The 19,511-nt window shown below is 47.0% G+C and overlaps 1 protein-coding gene across 1 annotated transcript in view; it reads left to right on the top strand.

Annotated features, from left to right (window-relative positions):
- The first annotated feature begins 5,968 nt into the window (after window positions 1-5,968).
- SLC1A1 (solute carrier family 1 member 1) overlaps window positions 5,969-19,511 on the top strand; it is a 129,442-nt gene continuing 115,899 nt past the window's right edge. The window contains exon 1 of the mRNA XM_075317591.1: window positions 5,969-6,265. Coding sequence (XP_075173706.1) covers window positions 6,175-6,265 — 91 coding nt within the window. The 5' untranslated portion in view covers window positions 5,969-6,174. The remainder of the gene's footprint in view (window positions 6,266-19,511) is intronic.

Genomic DNA, 19,511 nt, shown 5'->3' with positions numbered 1-19,511 from the left:
AGCGTCCATTGACAGGAAATGAAGCACACAGGTACAGGGTATAAAGGGGTTCAATGTCCAAGGGGGCGGGGCCTGTTCTTCGTGTTTCTCAAGCTAGGAGTCAGGTCTCCTGGTGTTCTTGTGAGATACTCACCACTCTCTCTTCTAGAGCCGATCCTGCCTCGCCATCCGGTCCTGCCGAATCCCGAATCCCGAACGCTGTTCATCTGCCATCCTGACAGTCCACGCCATCTCTGATCCCTGCGGTGACCCGTCATCTCGCTCCAAAGGTTCCGGACTCCGCCTGACATCATCTCGGCTTCCGAACCTGAGCTCCGTCACCCGGACTACCGTCAGTGACTCCGTGGTCCCAGGGACTTCTCCATTTGTGCACGGACTGTTCTGCTACTTGTAGTGCTCCAGCTACCGGACCCCTTACCATCATCAAGGAGTTCGGCCCAGTGGATCCACCTCCTGGGTCTGCCCGTCCACCTGGCCCTAACAAGTGTGCACTGGGAGGTGTCGCCAGTGTCTGCTCCACTCCATACTGAGCCCCACCATGCTGCCCCTGTAATGCCCTGGCATATCAGGTCGTCACAGGGTATTGTGCAATCTGCCCTTCTATGCAATATCCAACTCCTCCTTGGTTATGGGTCCCTAACCAAATGGTGTTGCCAAAGAGCAGCTAATCGAAATCCTAGGAACACTCTGCAAAACACCCACCAGACACACCAGTGGACGGACTGAGTGGAATAGGGTCGCCCACTTAGGGGGTTGATTAAGGGGGGATCAGGAATGTCAGGAGCAGTTCAGTTGAAGTTGGAGGTGAAAGAGAGAGAAGATCAGGAGCTGGGTTCCTTGGAAGTACTAGGTAGCAGACGTTGGTCTGGGCCTGGTAGAAGCTGGACCCCCGGTCACAGGGGACCGTGACAAGGGGCACGGCATTGTCATGGAGGACAGCCAGCGGCCTTGTACCATCACCGGGCTGGGACCAGGGCATGACAGGGTACGTGGACCCTAGTTCAGGGAGTAGTTTCAGGCAACCTGACAATTTACCCGACGAGAATGGAGCCTTCAAGATCCGCTCTCCACCAGCTCCAAAATTGGGGTACTAGCGCAACAAGAGGGATAGGACTTTCCACAAATACGGTCCAAGAAATCCCAAGCGTGAACCCAGAGAGCAAGCTCCCTCAGTTAGCCATACTGGAGAGCGGGACCCGACTAGTTTTAGGCTACAGGGACCAACCAGAGAGAAAGAAGGGGCCAAGGGAAAGGTCACAGATCAACAGGCAACACCAACGGAAACGGGACCCAGGTATGTTCCCCCTCAGCGGCAGCAGTGTCCAGAACTTTGGTTTACTACAGTTGTCGGTGTCAGCGTTATTGGAGTGAGTGAGTACACAAGTGACCCCTAGTTCCCCAACGGCATCTCCCTGTCACCATCACCGAGTCCCGGGGCATTCCCGCCTACCCGTGGAGGGGTTAAACACCTGGCTGCCCACTCCATCACCACCAGATACTCCCAGACGCAGCGGTGGTACTCCACCTTACCACACACCACGGGTGGCGTCACAAACTATTCCATACAATAACCCCTGTAAATACCCCCCCCCTTTTCCATTCGAGTGGCCGCGAGACCCCTGGGTCCAGACGCCCCTCGAGCCACCCCAGATCCAAATCCGAGCAGCCCAGCTGCTGGCACGGGGGTGGCACACCCCTCTCCATGCTGAGCTTACCACAATGTCCTCACAATATACTGAGTCTTTACACTATCTACTATCCATTTTTTCCCTTGCACTATCCACCACTCTTAAAGCCACCCTAAGCTCCAGTCTACAGTAATAGCGCCTTTAAAAACCAGACTACAGTAATAAACCCCCTAAACCCCAGTCTATTGAAATAGCCCCCCAACACCACTCTAACCCCAAGACTACAGTAATAGGGTAATAGTCCCCCTAAACTTTAGTCTGTTATAATAACCCCCCATAAACCTCACCCTACTGTAATAACCTCTCTAAAAATTGTAAGATCCCTCCTAACCCCTGTCTACACTAATAGGCCCTCTGACCCTTAGTCTATAGCATTAGCCTACCCCCAATCTCCAGTCTATAGTATTAGGCTCCCCCAATTCCCAATCTATGGCATTAGCCTCCCCCCAATCCCCAGTCTATAGGATTAGTCTACCTCATCCCCAGTATATAACATTAACCTTCTTCCCCCTAATCCCGAATCTATAGCATTAGCCCCCCTCTCTCCCTAATCCCCAGTCTAAACATTACATTAGCCTCCCCTCCACCCTAATCCCCAGCCTATAGTATAAGCCTCCCCTCCCCCTAATCCCAAGTTTATAGCATTAGCCTCACCCTACCTCAATCCCCAGTCTATAACATTAGATTCCCCCCCCAATCCAAAGTCTATAGCATTAGCCTCCCCCTCCCCACTAATCCCCAGTTTATAGCATTAGCTTCTCTTTCCACCTTAATACTCAGTCTACAGCATTAGCCTCCCTCTCCCCCTAATCCCCAGTTTATAAGATTAGCCTCCCACTCCCCCAATCTTCAGTCTATGACATTGGCCTCCCCATCTCCCCTAAACCCCAGTCTATAGCATTAGCCTTCCCCTTAATCTCCAGTCTACAGCATTAGCCTCTCCCCTCCTCTGAATCTTCAGCTCTATGAGCGCTTACCAGCTTCAGTGTCTGTCCTCATGGCTCTCGTATTTGTCCTCCTCGGCAGCGCTGCGCTGTAAAATCTGCAGCAGGGTCACATCACGCTGCAGCTAAGTCAGCGGTGTTGGACGCCACACCAAGGAGCAGGTAGCAGGGAGCTGATTGGCTTTTCTCTGACCCCGGAAGTGCAGTTCCTGGTACTTCCAGGGTCAGTCAGCTCCCTGTGTGGTTAATTTCTATTTGCATCGTAAAGTCACGAATACAAACAAGTGGTGGTGCGTGCTCTCACATCCTCCAAAAAGAAAGCAGATTTCTTAGACTTTCTAATGGAGGGGAAGGGAGAGGAAGGGAGGTAAAATAAAAAAATGTTTTCATCCCTCTTTGGTGCCGCCCCTGCAGCCCGCAGCCCTAGGCATGCGACCTCCTTGGGCTGATGTATAGATATCACATAGCAGACTCTGGGGTTGGTGTATTTACACCACATAGGATACACTTGGGTTGATGAATATACAGTGCCTTGAAAAAGTGTTCATACCCAGTTAACATTTCTATATTTTTTCAGTTTATACTCACAAAATTAAATGTATTTTATTGGGATTTTATGTTATATACCAACACTAAGTAACAAGTAGTTGTGAAGCGTAATGTAAATGACACATGGGTTTGTAAATATCTTAAAAATATTAATCTGAAAATTGTGACGTGCATTTGCATTCAGCCCCCCGAGTCAATACTTTGTAGGATAACCTGTTATTATCTAGTAACCGTGGATAATCACAAAAAATCCCAATAATCAAGAAAAAACAAAACCACGAGAGTAGTTGGAAACTGAGCTAACCACAATCCCCTATCTATGAGACAACACTAGAAGTAGCAGTGGGATTTTCCTAACACACCTAGACACCTCGTCACTGCCTGAAAAACTTGCTACATCTCAAAGATAGAAATGAGGAATCCTAACTTGCCTCGGAGCAGTCCCCAAAGAAATAGCAGGCCCCCAACATGCAACAAAGGTGATGTAAGAAATCACAATACACAGATAGAAAATATAGATTAGCAAAGGTGAGGCCCGACTTACTAGATACGACAGGACAAGACAGATAACTGATTGCGGCCAGCAAAACACCCTGCAAAAAATACCAATCTCCTGATAATAAAAAATACTGAGACAACACGGTTTCTTCCCCATTATATCAGGTACTCTAGACACTTTAGACAGAACTGCAGATATAATAGAAAGTAACAAAATCACAGAACAAAAAATATTCAAGTGCAAATTATCCAAACATGAACAGGGAGCAAGCTCCCTTTCTTGCTGGAGGAACTACCCTGCTCAAAGAAGCAGAAAGACAGATTCTCACATACAAGAAACCAAATACAGAACCAAATGGAATAAGCAGAAACAACCTTAAGTGCAATATCAGCAATTAAACACAGAAACTAGCAAACGTATCTGAAGTAGATTCAGGCACGGAAGATATGGGAGAAACTGAAGGGAAAACTAGACATCTTCAGAAGCAGGCAGGAAGCATCATCACCGGCAGCCGCCAGGCAGAAAATGCTCTCCTAAATACACTAGTCTGATTTGCAATAGGATTTCCTGGATTCCCAATTAACTCCAACACCTGTCTGGGTCACAGATTCAGACTTCAGCTTCATTACCATTCCTGGCCACCAGAGGGAGCGCCACACCAGCACCCACTCGGATGACATTCACAACAATAAGGCTATGTTCACACACTGCGTTTTTACCTGCGTTTTTGGTCCGTTTTTGCTGCAGAAATTTCTTGAGAAATTCTTGTAACCTTTCTGCAGACATTCCCCAGCAAAACCTATGGCAAAAAAAATTAGCTGTGCACACACTGCATTTTTTTCTTAAGAAAATTCTTTCAGTAGATTTTCTTAAGAAAAAGAATGAGCATGTCACTTCTTTTCTGCAGCTAACTGCGTTAGTTACCATAGATAATGGCACAATAACGCAGGGAGCAACCAGCGGTAAAAACGCACCAAAAATGCACCAAAAACGCACTAAGGTTATGTGCGCACGTGTGCGTAATTCATGCAGTTACGCTGCGCTTTGTAGCGCAGCGTAACTGCATGCGTCCTGCGTCCCCTGCACAGTCTATGGAGATTGTGCAGGGGCCGTGCGCACGTGGCGTCTTTGAGCGCAGAGCTTCGGCTGCTGCCCGAAGTGCTGCGTTCAAGAAGTGACATGTCACTTCTTCCGTGCGCTTTGCCGGCAGCTCCTGCTCTGTCTATGGCAGGAGCTGCAGGCAGAGCACATAGAATCGGCTTTTTTTTTTTTCGCTACGGACATTTTCTGCAGCGATTTGAAGCGCACGTGTGCTCTTCAGATCGCTGCAGAAATTTCTGCAGGGCTAGTACGCAACGTGCGCACATAGCCTTAATCGCGGTAAAAACGCAGGTGCGTTTTTGATGCGTTTTTTAACGCAGGTGCGCTATTCCTTCACTCTCAAGAAATTTTCTTAAGAAATTTCTTAAGAAAAATCCTTTTTCTAGTGTGCACATAGCCTAACCTTTCTCTGCAATTACTGCTTCATTTCTTTTGTTTTTTGTCTCTACCAGCTTTGCACATCTAGACGCTGAAATTTTTTCCAATTCTTCTTTTCAGGGTAGGTCTAGCTCAGTAAGATTGGATGGAGATCATCTGTGAACAGCAACTTTTCATGTCTTGTCACAGATTCTCAATGGGATTTATGTCTGGACTGTGACTAGGCCATGCTTTGATATAAACATTTCCATTGTAGCTGGCAGGGTATTTAAGGTTGTTGTCCTGCTGGAAGATGAACCTACGCCACAATCTCAAATTTTTTGTAGCCTCTAACAGGTTTTCCTTCAGGATTACCCTGTATTAAGCTCCATCTATATTCCAGTCAATTCTGACCAGCTTCCCTGCCCCTGCTGAAGAAAAGCATCCCCACGGCAGGATTTGCCACCACCATGTTTGACGGTGTGGATGCTGTTTTCTTAGTTTTCCATCATATATAGTGTTTTACATTTAGCCCAAAAGTTCTCATCTGACCAGAGCACCTTCTTCCACACTCTAGCTCTTTGCTTAATTATCATTTTGTTTTATAACGTAAATTGAGAGTGACCAAAGCCACTTGTCCGTATCTGACCCCATGGAATCCATCTTTTGTGCCACACTTGCTCTCCATAGTGTGACCCCCACCTATTATGACACTTTCACCTATGAGACGAGTTCAGTGATGGAAGTGACACTGGAATGATGAGGAAATGACAATGATTCACCACAAGCAAGGCGGGACAGGGAACAATGGCCATTAATCTGCCTGGGGAGGTGGACTAGGCAGAGAGGGCTGGCAGGAGGGAGGCTCCGGCAGAACGGGCAGGTTCTGTGCCCACAGGTGCTCGTCATTAGCAGTACGGACTGCAGCGCTCACACACGGCGCACTGTCCTCCCTGCCAGCCGCAGTCACACAGGCTGCCGCCTCACACGGACCGCACTGAGCTCTGCAGCGACACTCCATCATCCCTCAGCAGACATGGGCAAGAAGATGAAGAAAGGCTGCGACTGCAAAAGGGTGTTGAAGAACAACTGGCTGCTCATCACCACCGTGGTGGCCGTGGTCCTAGGTCAGTGTGTTGTGCGCATCCATCTCCATAATGTGCTGCTCCGGTAATACTGTGATGTGAGGGAGACGCTATCTCCGGCCGCTGCTCCATTTATGGCGGAGGAGGGGGCTATCACTAGCAAATATTAGCCTATTGCGTGGGTGGTGGTCTCTCCTAATAACAGTGCATTGCTGTGCGACCCTGCATTGGCTGAACGTGCAGGAGAATGTTAATAGTGCTGCAGAGCAGTCTGTGGCTACAGCAGACCACCGTCTATAGCCGCCATGTGTCACATACTGCACTATGGTGGGCCTGTGGCAAAGGGAAGACCCGGGAATCACGCTGATAGCAGTGTCACCAGTGCACATAGCATGATCACCTGTGCATATAGCAGTGTCACCAGGGCATATTGCAGTGTCACCAGTGCACATAGCAGTGTCACCTGTGCACATAGCAGTGTCACCAGTGCACATAGCAGTGTCACCAGTGCATATAGCAGTGTCACCTGTGCACATAGCAGTGTCACCAGTGCACATAGCAGTGTCACCTGTGCACATAGCAGTGTCACCAGTGCACATAGCAGTGTCACCAGTGCACATAGCAGTGTCACCAGGGCATATAGCAGTGTCACCAGGGCATAAAGCAGTGTCACCAGGGCACATAGCAGTGTCACCAGTGCATATAGCAGTGTCACCAGGGCACATAGCAGTGTCACCAGTGCACATAGCAGTGTCACCTGTGCACATACCAGTGTCACCAGTGCATATAGCAGTGTCACCTGTGCACATAGCTGTGTCACCAGGGCACATAGCAGTGTCACCAGTGCACATAGCAGTGTCACCAGGGCATATAGCAGTGTCACCAGGGCATATAGCAGTGTCACCAGGGCACATAGCATGATCACCTGTGTACATACCAGTGTCACCAGTGCACATAGCAGTGTCACCAGTGCACATAGCATGATCACCTGTGTACATACCAGTGTCACCAGTGCACATAGCAGTGTCACCAGTGCACATAGCAGTGTCACAAGTGCACATAGCAGTGTCACCAGGGCATATAGCAGTGTCACCAGGGCACATAGCATGATCACCTGTGCACATAGCAGTGTCACCAGGGCATATAGCAGTGTCACCAGTGCACATACCAGTGTCACCAGTGCACATAGCATGATCACCTGTGTACATACCAGTGTCACCAGGGCATATAGCAGTGTCACCAGGGCATATAGCAGTGTCACCAGTGCACATACCAGTGTCACCAGGGCATATAGCAGTGTCACCAGTGCATATAGCAGTGTCACCTGTGCACATAGCTGTGTCACCAGGGCACATAGCAGTGTCACCAGTGCACATAGCAGTGTCACCAGGGCATATAGCAGTGTCACCAGTGCACATAGCAGTGTCACCAGGGCACATAGCATGATCACCTGTGTACATACCAGTGTCACCAGTGCACATAGCAGTGTCACCAGTGCACATAGCATGATCACCTGTGTACATACCAGTGTCACCAGTGCACATAGCAGTGTCACCAGTGCACATAGCAGTGTCACAAGTGCACATAGCAGTGTCACCAGGGCATATAGCAGTGTCACCAGGGCACATAGCATGATCACCTGTGCACATAGCAGTGTCACCAGGGCATATAGCAGTGTCACCAGTGCACATACCAGTGTCACCAGTGCACATAGCATGATCACCTGTGTACATACCAGTGTCACCAGGGCATATAGCAGTGTCACCAGGGCATATAGCAGTGTCACCAGTGCACATACCAGTGTCACCAGGGCATATAGCAGTGTCACCAGTGCACATAGCTGTGTCACCAGGGCATATAGCAGTGTCGCCAGTGCACATAGCTGTGTCACCAGGGCATATAGCAGTGTCACCAGTGCACATACCAGTGTCACCAGGGCATATTGCAGTGTCACCTGTGCACATACCAGTGTCACAAGGGCATATAGCAGTGTCACCAGTGCACATACCAGTGTCACCAGGGCATATAGCAGTGTCACCTGTGCACATAGCTGTGTCACCAGGGCATATAGCAGTGTCACCTGTGCACATAGCTGTGTCACCAGTGCATATAGCAGTGTCACCAGTGCACATACCAGTGTCACCAGGGCATATAGCAGTGTCACCTGTGCACATAGCTGTGTCACCAGGGCACATAGCAGTGTCACCTGTGCACATAGCTGTGTCACTAGGGCATATAGCAGTGTCACCTGTGCACATAGCTGTGTCACCAGTGCATATAGGACAGTCACCAGTGCATATAGAAGTGTCACCTATGCATATAGCAGTGTCACCTGTGCACATAGCTGTGTCACCAGTGCATATAGGATGGTCACCAGTGCATATAGAAGTGTCACCTATGCATATAGCAGTGTCACCTGTGCACATAGCTGTGTCACCTGTGAATATAGCAGTGTCACCTGTGCCCATAGGAGGTTCACTAGTGCATATAGCAGTGTAACCAGTTCACATAGCAGTATCACCAGTGCATATACAGTGTAACCAGTTCACATAGCAGTGTCACCTGTGCATATAGCAGTGTCACATGTGCACATAGGAGGGTAACCAGTGCATATAGCAGTGTCACCTGTGCATATAGCAGTGTCACCTGTGCATATAGGAGGGTCACCTGTGCATATAACAGTGTCACCTGTGCACATAGGAGTCTCACCAGTGCATTTAACAGTGTAACCAGTTCACATTGCAGTGTCACTTGTGCATATACGGACGGTAGAAGTGTCACCTATGCATATAGCAATATCACCAGTTCACATAACAGTGTCACCTATGCATATAGCAGTGTCACCAGTGCATATAGCAGTGTCACAGTTCACATAGAAGTGTGACCAGTGCATATAGAAGTGTCGCCAGTGTACATAGCAGTGGCACCTATGTACATACCAGTGTCATCTCTCCACATACCAGTGTCACCAGTGCACACAGCTGTGTCACCTCTGAACAAAGCAGTATCATTAGTGCACAAAGTAATGTCACCTGTGCACATAGCAGTATCACCAGTGCACATTGCAGTGTCATCTGTGCACATAGCAGTGTCATGAGTGCATGTAGTAGTGTCACCTGTGCACATAGCAGGGTCACCTATCCACATAGCAGTGTCACCAGTGCAAATAGCATTGTTACCTGTGCATTTTCCTGTTGGGGAACTAGATAGCCTTAGATGTGCAGGATCCCTTTAAATATACATGAATGCGGATATATGATTTTTGTAAAGGGTTATAGATATGATATAAGAGATTGACTGTTCCTATTGTGTTTGCTCTTTATGTCTGCAATAGTAAAAAGGTATGAGATATATAGGTATGATTAAACAGACAGACAGATTGGATGGATGGATAGATTGGATGGATGGATAGATAATAGATGGTAGTGTCACCAGTGCACATAGCAGTGTCACCAGTGCACATAGCAGTGTCACCAGTGCACATAGCAGTGTCACCTGTGTACATAGCAGTGTCACCAGCGCACATTGCAGTGTCACCAGTGCACATAGCAGTGTCACCTGTGTACATAGCAGTGTCACCAGCGCACATTGCAGTGTCACCAGTGCACATAGCAGTGTCACCTGTGTACATAGCAGTGTCACCAGCGCACATTGCAGTGTCACCAGTGCACATAGCAGTGTCAGTACATAGCAGTGTCACCAGTGCACATAGCAGTGTCACCTGTGTACATAGCAGTGTCACCAGCGCACATTGCAGTGTCACCAGTGCACATAGCAGTGTCAGTACATAGCAGTGTCACCAGTGCACATAGCAGTGTCAGTACATAGCAGTGTCACCAGCGCACATAGCAGTGTCACCAGTGCACATAGCAGTGTCACCAGTGCACATTGCAGTGTCACCTGTGTATATAGCAGTGTCACCAGCGCACATAGCAGTGTCACCTGTGCACATAGCAGTGTCACCAGCGCACATAGCAGTGTCACCTGTGCACATAGCAGTGTCACCAGCGCACATAGCAGTGTCACCTGTGTACATAGCAGTGTCACCTGCGCACATAGCAGTCTCACCAGTGCACATAGCAGTGTCACCAGCGCACATAGCAGTGTCACCTGTGTACATAGCAGTGTCACTAGCGCACATAGCAGTGTCACCAGCGCGCATAGCAGTGTCACCTGTGTATATAGCAGTGTCACCTGTGCACATAGCAGTGTCAAATAATCACAGGTTCAAGTAGGAGACTAAAATAATGTACAAAGAAAAAAACTGTTTTAAAAAGTATAAGTATATATAAATAATTTGAATCACCACTATATTTCCACTATACTAATCACCACTATATTTCCACTATACTAATCACCACTATATTTCCACTATACTAATCACCACTATATTTCCTCAGTTATTGCTAAAGAAATTAAAAAGCAATTAAAAAAATAAAATACGCATATTTAGTATGACTGCACCCAGGAAAGTCCCATCTATCAAAATGTCAAATTAATTAAACTGATCAGTAAAAACAGTAACAAAAAAAACAAAATCTAAACACCACTATTGAGTTTTTCAGACACCGTAATAAAATGCAATCAAAGCATATTGAGTGCCCCAACGTTGTATAGAGCAGCACACCAGCTCATCACTAACACTAAAGGCCCTGTCACACACAGAGATAAATCTGCGGCAGATCTGTGGTTGCAGTGAAATTGTGGACAATCAATGCCAGATTTGTGGCTGTGTACAAATGGGACAATATGTCCATGATTTCACTGCAACCACAGATCTGCCAAAGATTTATCTCTGTGTGTGACGGGGCCTTAAGCCCCACACAGCTCCATTGATAGTAATATTTTTTTACAAGTTTTAAATTTTTTAAGCTAATAAATTAGTAAAATCTTCTTTCTAGGTTTGGTATTTCCATAGTCGTACTGACCCGAAGTGTCATGATTCTAGGTCATTTTCACTGCACAATTAATATTGTAATTATAAAACCTAAAAAACCATGCCGGCATTGAATGTTATCACCATTTCACTACACTTGAAAGTTTATTGCCATTTTCCCTTACTTTATATAGTAAAATCAATAGTGTCATTCCAAACTACAATCCACCCCCCCACCCCCAAAAAAAGAAGCCCTACATGTGTCTATGCAAAAATAAAAACTTTATGGCTGTTTAAGAATGGAGAGGAAAATTTGAAAATGCAAAAATGAAAATTGATTGCGTAGGGAAGGAGTACAATATAATCGTTCCATCTCTAAACAACATCATGTACGTATGGCCTTGTGCAGACGTTGATGTTTTTTTGGCATCCTAAATTATCCGATCATCCATGGAATGAACATTCATTTTGGTAATTCATTGGTGATCGCCGTCACCTTCACAAGGGCCAATAATTGGGAATGAATGATCTTATGAGCAATAGTTCGCTGATTTCCAGCCCACCTATATACTTTACCCTCTTCTAATTCTGTATGCTGAATTGTGTCAGTCAACAGAGTATAAACACAGCCTTAAGCTCTGTTCACATGCAGCTTTTTTTGCTGCGTTTTTTCACGCAAATAAGAAGCTGCTTTTTACAGTACAAGCAAAAGCTATTAGATTTAAAAAATGTTATGCACTTGCATGTTTTTTCCTGACAAAATATATGAGAACTGAAGCTTTTTGTTAAATATTCAGCATATCAATTCTTTCAGTGTTTTGCGCATATTTTCAACCATACAAAGCAACAAGAAAGTGCAAAAATGTTGCAAAAGAAAGCAGCAAGCAAGTGTTATAATAACAGAGCAAAATTTGTTTGCTGCTCTTTCATTTTGCATCGTGTTTGCACTTTCTTGTTGCTATCTGTGGTTGAAAATATGCATTTTTGCAGCATTTTTTGGTGCGTTTTTGATGAATAACAGTAACTTTATAAAATATTAGCTGTAGTACCTGGGATAGTAACTAAGTCTCTCTCTGTCGCTCTCCCACTCTCCCTCTCTCCCACTCTCCCTTACTCCCACTCTCTCTCTCTCCCACTCTCCCTCCCACTCTCCCTCTCTCTCTGTCTCTCTCCCACTCTCCCTCATTCCCACTCTCCCTCTCTCTCTGTCTCTCTTCCACTATCCCTCATTCCTACTCTCCCTCTCTCTGTCTCTCTCCCACTCTCCCTCTCTCTCTGTCTCTCTCCCACTTTCTCTCATTCCCACTCTCCCTCTCTCTCTGTCTCTCTTCCACTATCCCTCATTCCTACTCTCCCTCTCTCTGTCTCTCTCCCACTCTCCCTCACTCCCACTCTCCCTCTCTCTCTATCTCTCTTCCACTATCCCTCATTCCTACTTTCCCTCTCTCTCTCTCTCTCCCACTCTCCCTCACTCCCACTCTCCCTCTCTCTCTGTCTCTCTTCCACTATCCCTCATTCCTACTTTCCCTCTCTCTCTCTCTCCCACTCTCCCTCACTCCCACTCTCCCTCTCTCTCTGTCTCTCTCCCACTCTCCCTCATTTCCACTCTCCCTCTCTCTCTGTCTCTCTCCCACTCTCCCTCACTCCCACTCTCCCTCTCTCTCTGTCTCTCTCCCACTCTCACTCACTCCCACTCTCTCATTCGCTCACCACCAAAATCGTATTAACTGACATATAAGCTGTCTTAGGCTGGCGTCACACTTGCGTATGTAAAATCGGTCTGATTCTCATGCCGGAGAGTAGGACGATTTTTTCTCACTTTTCATCCGTGTGCTGTCAGTGTGTTCTCAGTGTGCTGTCCGTGTGCAATCCGTTTTTTTCCTCAGCAGCTATTACTCATTTACAGTCATTTGCAGGAGCATTTACAGTGTTCTCTGCTACATGATAGAATTGTATTTAGAAAAATGAATGTTACTAGGATGGTCCGTGTGCCGTCCGTGTGACATCCATTTTTTTTCTCGCACCCATAGACTTGAATTGGAGAGACTCGCACAAGAAACTCTAGAAATCGCAGTATGCTGCGATATTTCACCTCAGTCCGATTTGAACTGAGAAAAAAATAGCAGATCGGAGCTGCCTCATTGACCAAAGGGAACCTGTCACCAGATTTTGTCTATTAAACTAAAAGAATCCCCTTCTGCAGCTCCTGGGCTGCATTCTATGAACGTGCACCTTGGCCCTGACTCCCCTTCCAGACCTCAAAAATAACTTTATAAAACCTGGCCATTAGGTATGCTAATTACCTTGGTTGGACAGATAGGCGGGCTCATTTTCTGATCCTGTCCCCCCTCCTGCCGCTGATCGCCGTCCTCCTTTCTTGATTGACGTGATGACGCTGCCATCATCATCCTCGTTTCATTTTCAAATCTCGCAGTGCAGTTCTATCGGCTCGCGCAGGCGCAGTTTGCTCTGCCATATCGCGGGCAGAGTAAAAACATAGCTGCCCTCGCTTGCGCCGGTGAGCTTAATGCGCAGGCACGGGATTATGGTCGGGTACGAGGATGATGCTGGTGAGGTCATGCACAGCGCCGACCATAATCTCGCACCTGCGCAAATACATCACCGGTGCGAGCGAGAGCAGATATAGCAGAGCGAACTGCGCCTGCGCGAGCCAACAGAACAGCACAGGCGCGGGATTTGAAAATGCAACGAGGATGATAACGGCAGCGTCATCACATCAGTCAAGAAAGGAGGACGGCGATCAGCTGCAGGAGGGGGGATAGGAGCAGAAAATGAGCCCGCCTATCTGGCCAACACAGGTAATTAGCATACCTAATGGCCAAGTTTTCTAAAGTTATTTTTGGGGTCTGGAAGGGGAGTCAGGGCCAAGGTGCACCTTCATAGAATGCAGCCCAGGAGCGGCAGAAGGGGATTCTTTTAGTTTATTAGGGAAAAATCTGGACAGGTTCCCTTTAACATTGGTCCGAGTGCAATGCGAGATTTTCTCACATTGCACACGTGCAGTCAATCGCAAGTGTGAAGCCGGCCTTATACTAAGAATGTCCTTCGTTACCTATACCAACCAATCAGAGCTTTGACTTGTAGCAAAATAGAAGCAGAGCTATGATTTGATTGCTATAGACCAACTGATAAAATATTGAGGTTAACTGTCAAAAGAGCCATTATATTATCTCGCACATACAAACAGTAAGTTGGCGTTTTGTTTGTTTTGCAAATAACTGTAAAGCGCGGGGTTAAAATTTCCCCTCAAAACATGATGTTCTATGACGTTCTGGGAATCAAATGAGGCGTCTGTGCAAAATTTCATGATTGTAAATGCGACGGTGAGGATTCGTTTAGCAGATATACTCACACACATACTCAGCTATATGTATTAGGCCTAAAACACACATCCGTGAAAACCACGTTAGTGTAAAACGGGCCGTTTTTCAGGTCCGTTTTCCGTTTTTTAGGTCCGTTTTTATGGTATGTGTGGCCTGCGTATGTATCCCGTATGCTAGCCGTATGTGCGTGTGAAATGTCCGTGTGTGCGTGTGAAACTTAACTGACATGTGTTTGTGTTGTCCGTGTGGAATGTCCGTGTGTGATGCAAAATGACGTTTACTACATGTCGGAAGACAGAGTAGCGGGATGAGAATGAACTCGGGTGAACTTCACCCGACTTCATTGTCATGCCGCGGCTCTGTCTGTGTGCCGTGTACTGATTAGCGGTCACCTGTGTAGGATTCACCGGTGACCGCTAATCCCCCGAGTGACTGAAGTGTCCCCCCCCTCTCTCATACTCACCGATCCCCGATCACCGGCTCCACGGCGTTCACACTGCTCCGGCGGCTTTTTCTAATTTGAAAAAGCCGGCTGCTCATTAAACAATCTCATATTCCCTGCTTTCCCCGCCCACCGGCGCCTATGATTGGTTGCAGTGAGACACGCCCCCACACTGAGTGACAGGTGTCTCACTGCACCCAATCACAGCAGCCGGTGGGTGTGTCACTATGGAGTATAGAAATAAATAAATAATTAAAAAAAACGGCGTGCGGTCCCCCCCAAATTTAATACCAGCCAGATAAAGCCATACGGCTGAAGGCTGGTATTCTCAGGATGGGGAGCTCCACGTTATGGGGAGCCCCCCAGCCTAACAATATAAGTCAGCAGCTGCCCAGAATGGCCGCATACATTAGATGCGACTGTTCTGGGACAGTACCCGGCTCTTCCCGATTTGCCCTGGTGCGTTGGCAAATCGGGGTAATAAGGAGTTATTGGCAGCCCATAGCTGCCAATGAGTCCTAGATTAATCATGTCAGGCGTCTCCCCGAGATGCCTTCTATGATTAATCTGTAAATTACAGTAAATAAACACACACACCCGAAAAATCCTTTATTAGAAATAAAAACACAAACACATTCCCTGGTTCACCAATTTAATACGCCCCAAAAAAGCCCTCCATGCCCAGCGTAATCCAGGATGGTCCAGCGTCGCTTCCAGCTCTGCTGGATGGAGGTGACCGGAGCAGCAGAAGACACCGCCGCTCCTGTCACCTCCACGCAGCTAATGAAGGGAATAGCGCGATCAGCTGAGCTGTCACTGAGGTTACCTGGATCCAGCGGTGGATGCAGCGGTGGCCGCGGGTAACCTCAGTGACAGCTCAGCTGATCGCGCTACTCACCGCCGCTCCGGTCAGCTCCACGCAGCAACTGAGGTGAGTATGAATAACCACACATCCGTGCAAGGAACGTTTTATTTGGACTCCCATAGGCTAACATTATGTCCGTGTGTGCGTGCTCCGTCCCAAAAACGAACATGCTTCCGTGCCAAATGGAGCAAAAAACGTGGGACGCACACGAACACACGGAAGATCAAATAACACGCTCGTGTGCCTTTAACCATACGGAAACGGACCAAACACGCACGTTTTCAATGGATGTGTGTTGCAGGCCTCGGATGTACTATAAACAAATCACAAATATAATCCAAACCAAAAAAACACACCTGCAAAACGGCCATTTGAACTTAGCATTTTTACTGCCAAGAGAGCAGGTTTTGTCTGCAGAAAAAAGTAAAAACAGTGGGTGTGAACATAGCCTTAAGGGTACTTTACACGCTGCGACATCGCTAGCGATCTCGTTAGCGATGTGAAATTCTAGATCGCAAGTGCGACCTATGTGCGATCCCGAAAGATCGCACTTGCGATCTATAATGTCACATCGCTAACGAGATCGCTAGCGATGTCGCAGCGTGTAAAGTACCCTTTACAGTAAACCGCCAAGGTGTCCTATATTGTGATGCAATTCTTATTGCATCTTTAGGCTATGTTCGCACACACCTTTTTTTTTTTTAATTTTAAAACCCTGCTTTCTTGGCAGTAAAAACGCCCATTTTGCAGTGTTTTCGTTACATTTTTGTGTAGTTTTTTTGCAGTGTTTCTGTCTGTCATCAGTCCCATGAGCTCATCATAAATCAAGTGGATGACATACAAGCTCAGCTTGTGCCAGAGTTTGTATGTCCCTAATTTGATTTATGATGAACTCAAAGGGCTAATGACTGGCACTGATAAAACAGGTAGGGAAGTATGTTACCTCCTAGAAAGATACAGCCGTGAGCAGTTTCCTCCCCTGGTCAGATGTGGTATGTACCAAGCTTGAACTGGAGCCATTCTCCATGGTCAGACACGGCCATTACACAGTATATAGCAGGGACATATATACAACATTAGCTCATCACAGGAACATTTTTTTAACACATCTAAATGAGAACTTATTATTATTCCAAGATCTATTGATTAAAATGTATTTTGTTCATGGGCACATCCACAGGCTGGGCTTTATTGGAGTACAAATATAGCAGACCCTGAGAGCTTGGTCCTAGGCTTCTAGCTACCATGAGAAAACCATCAGCACCTCACGATCACATTTGTTGAAGTTGCTACATTCCAATGGTGTATTCTGATGTTGCAGTTGAATTGACGTTAAAAGCATCTTATCAAAAAAGCATCGAAAAAAAAATGTGTATTTCCTGCAGTTTTGTGAACTTTTGCAATTTGCTGCAATACATTCTCCAATGAGATATGTAAAATAGATGTGTTTGAACTGTAGAACTGCATTGTCAATTACTGCAACAAACACTGTTTTTCACATGGCTCTTTGTGGGGGTTTTAATGCATTTTAACTGCTGTATCTGAATACACCGTAACTTGCTAACTTTTGAAGGATAAAGGCAGTTTGCTCAGATTGCAAATCCTTCTTACACATAAATACCTGCACTGCCAAGTGTCCATGCTGGACGGGATCTCTATGGACAAAGAATAGAAGAAAATATTATAAAACTAAGCACTCTTTATCAGTGCCTGTACTTTCTGCTTATGTCGTTAGGTGGCGCTACACTCTTATCTCAGGTGACGTGGGACTTTTAGGCTATGTGCGCACTTTGCGTCGAGGTAGTTGAAGTTCAAAAAGCATCCTCTGGCAGAAAGGACAATGCTTTTGGCTTTAAAAATGCATGTAAAACGCAAATAAAGTAGCCTATGCGCACCTTGCGGTTTTCATGAGTTTTTAGTGCTTTTCCGGTGCTTTTAGAAACGCTGCAGTTTTGTATTAAATTGAATGGATGGGAAACGCAGCCAAAATGGCAAAAACAATTGACATGTTGCTTCTTTAAACGCTAAGTTTTTGCCCAAATGTATGCAAATTAAACGCAGCGTTTTGAACAGCAAAGTGCGCACAAGAAAGCTCAATGTCCCATTGACTTTGCTTGGAAAGCATAGCGCAAGCATTTTGGCATGAAAACGCTGCAGTTGAAAAAGCAGTGGAAAAGCAGGTAAAAAAGCAAAGTGCGCACATAGCCTTATGCGGGCGTCACACGAGACTATCATGTGATATGTCGTTGGGGTCACGGTTTTCGTGACGCACTTCCGGCATCGCTTGCGACGTCGTCCCGTGTGACACCTATGAGCGTCTGTAACGATTGCAAATCGGTTACGAAACGCGAATCATGTACAGGTCGCTCATTTTTAAAAAATCGTTTATTCTACTTTGCGCCGGTTGTTCATTGTACCTGGGGTAGCACACACCGCTCCGTGTGACACCCCGGGGACGATGTACACAGCTTACCTGCGTCCCGCGGCTTCCGCCAGCTATGCAGAAGGAAGGAGGTGGGCGGGATGTTTACGTCCCGCTCATCTCCGCCCCTCCGCTTCTATTGGTTGACCGCTGTGTGACGTCGCTGTGACGCCGAACGTGCCTCCCCCTTCAGGAAGTGGATGTTCGCCACCCACAGCGAGGTCACTCAGCACGTAAGTACGTGTGACGGCGGTTTAACGACTTTGTGCTCCACGGGCAACTAATTGCCCATGACGCACAACCGACGGAGGCGGGTACGATCGCTCGTGCAATCGCACGATAGATTGTACCATGTGAAGCCCGCATAAGTCTCGTCCTTACTTGGAGATATAGGCCACGTGCACGCTTTGAGTTTTTGGTGAGTTTTTTCCTCAGTATTTGTAATACAAAACCAGGAGTGGAACAATCAGAGGAAAAGTATAATAGAAACTCGTGCACCACTTCTGTATTTTTTACCCACTTCTGGTTTTGACTTGCGTATACTGAGATAAAAAACCTCACCAAGTACTCAACACGTGCATGTGGCCTTAGGGGTATTTTACACGCTGCGACATCGTTACGATATATCGTCGGGGTCACGTCGTTAGTGACGCACATCCGGCGCCGGTAGCAACATCGCAGCGTGTAACACAAATGAGCGACGATCAATGATCGCAAAATCGTTTCAAAACGGTGATCGTTGACACGTCGTTCATTTCCTTAATATCGCTGCATTCACCGGTACGATGTTGTTCGTCGTTCCTACGGCAGTACACATCGCTATGTGTGACACCGCGGGAGCGACGAACATCTCCTTACCTTCGTCCACCGGCAATGCGGAAGGAAGCAGGTGGGCGGGATGTTACGTCCCGCTGATCTCCGCCCCTCCGCTTCTATTGGCCGGCCGGTTAGTGACGCCGCGGTCACAGCGACGTCGCTGACAAGGTATGTGCGGGTGACGCTGCCGTAGCGATAATGTTCGCTACGGCAGTGATCACAAAATATTATACATACGACGGGGGCGGGTGCTATCGCGCTCGACATCGCTAGCGATTTCGCAGCGTGTAAAGTCCCCTTTAGAGTTACCTGCTGTGTGGTTTGGTCGAGCTGCAACCTACTTAAAGGGAACCTGTCACCAGGATTTCCCCTTATAACCTGTGTCCACCACCAGTAAGCTCTTATGTACAGCATTCTAGAATACTATATATTAGTGCCCAGGCTGATCTATATAATGTAAAAAAAAGACCTGACTGACCCGAAAGCGGGGCAGTCGGGTCCAATGGGCGTTGCTGGTCTCGGT

This window comes from Anomaloglossus baeobatrachus, chromosome 1 (assembly GCF_048569485.1).
Source record: "Anomaloglossus baeobatrachus isolate aAnoBae1 chromosome 1, aAnoBae1.hap1, whole genome shotgun sequence".
Lineage (NCBI taxonomy): Eukaryota > Metazoa > Chordata > Amphibia > Anura > Aromobatidae > Anomaloglossus > Anomaloglossus baeobatrachus.
Note: the sequence above shows the minus strand (reverse complement) of the source record. Positions and strands in the feature narration are given on the sequence as shown.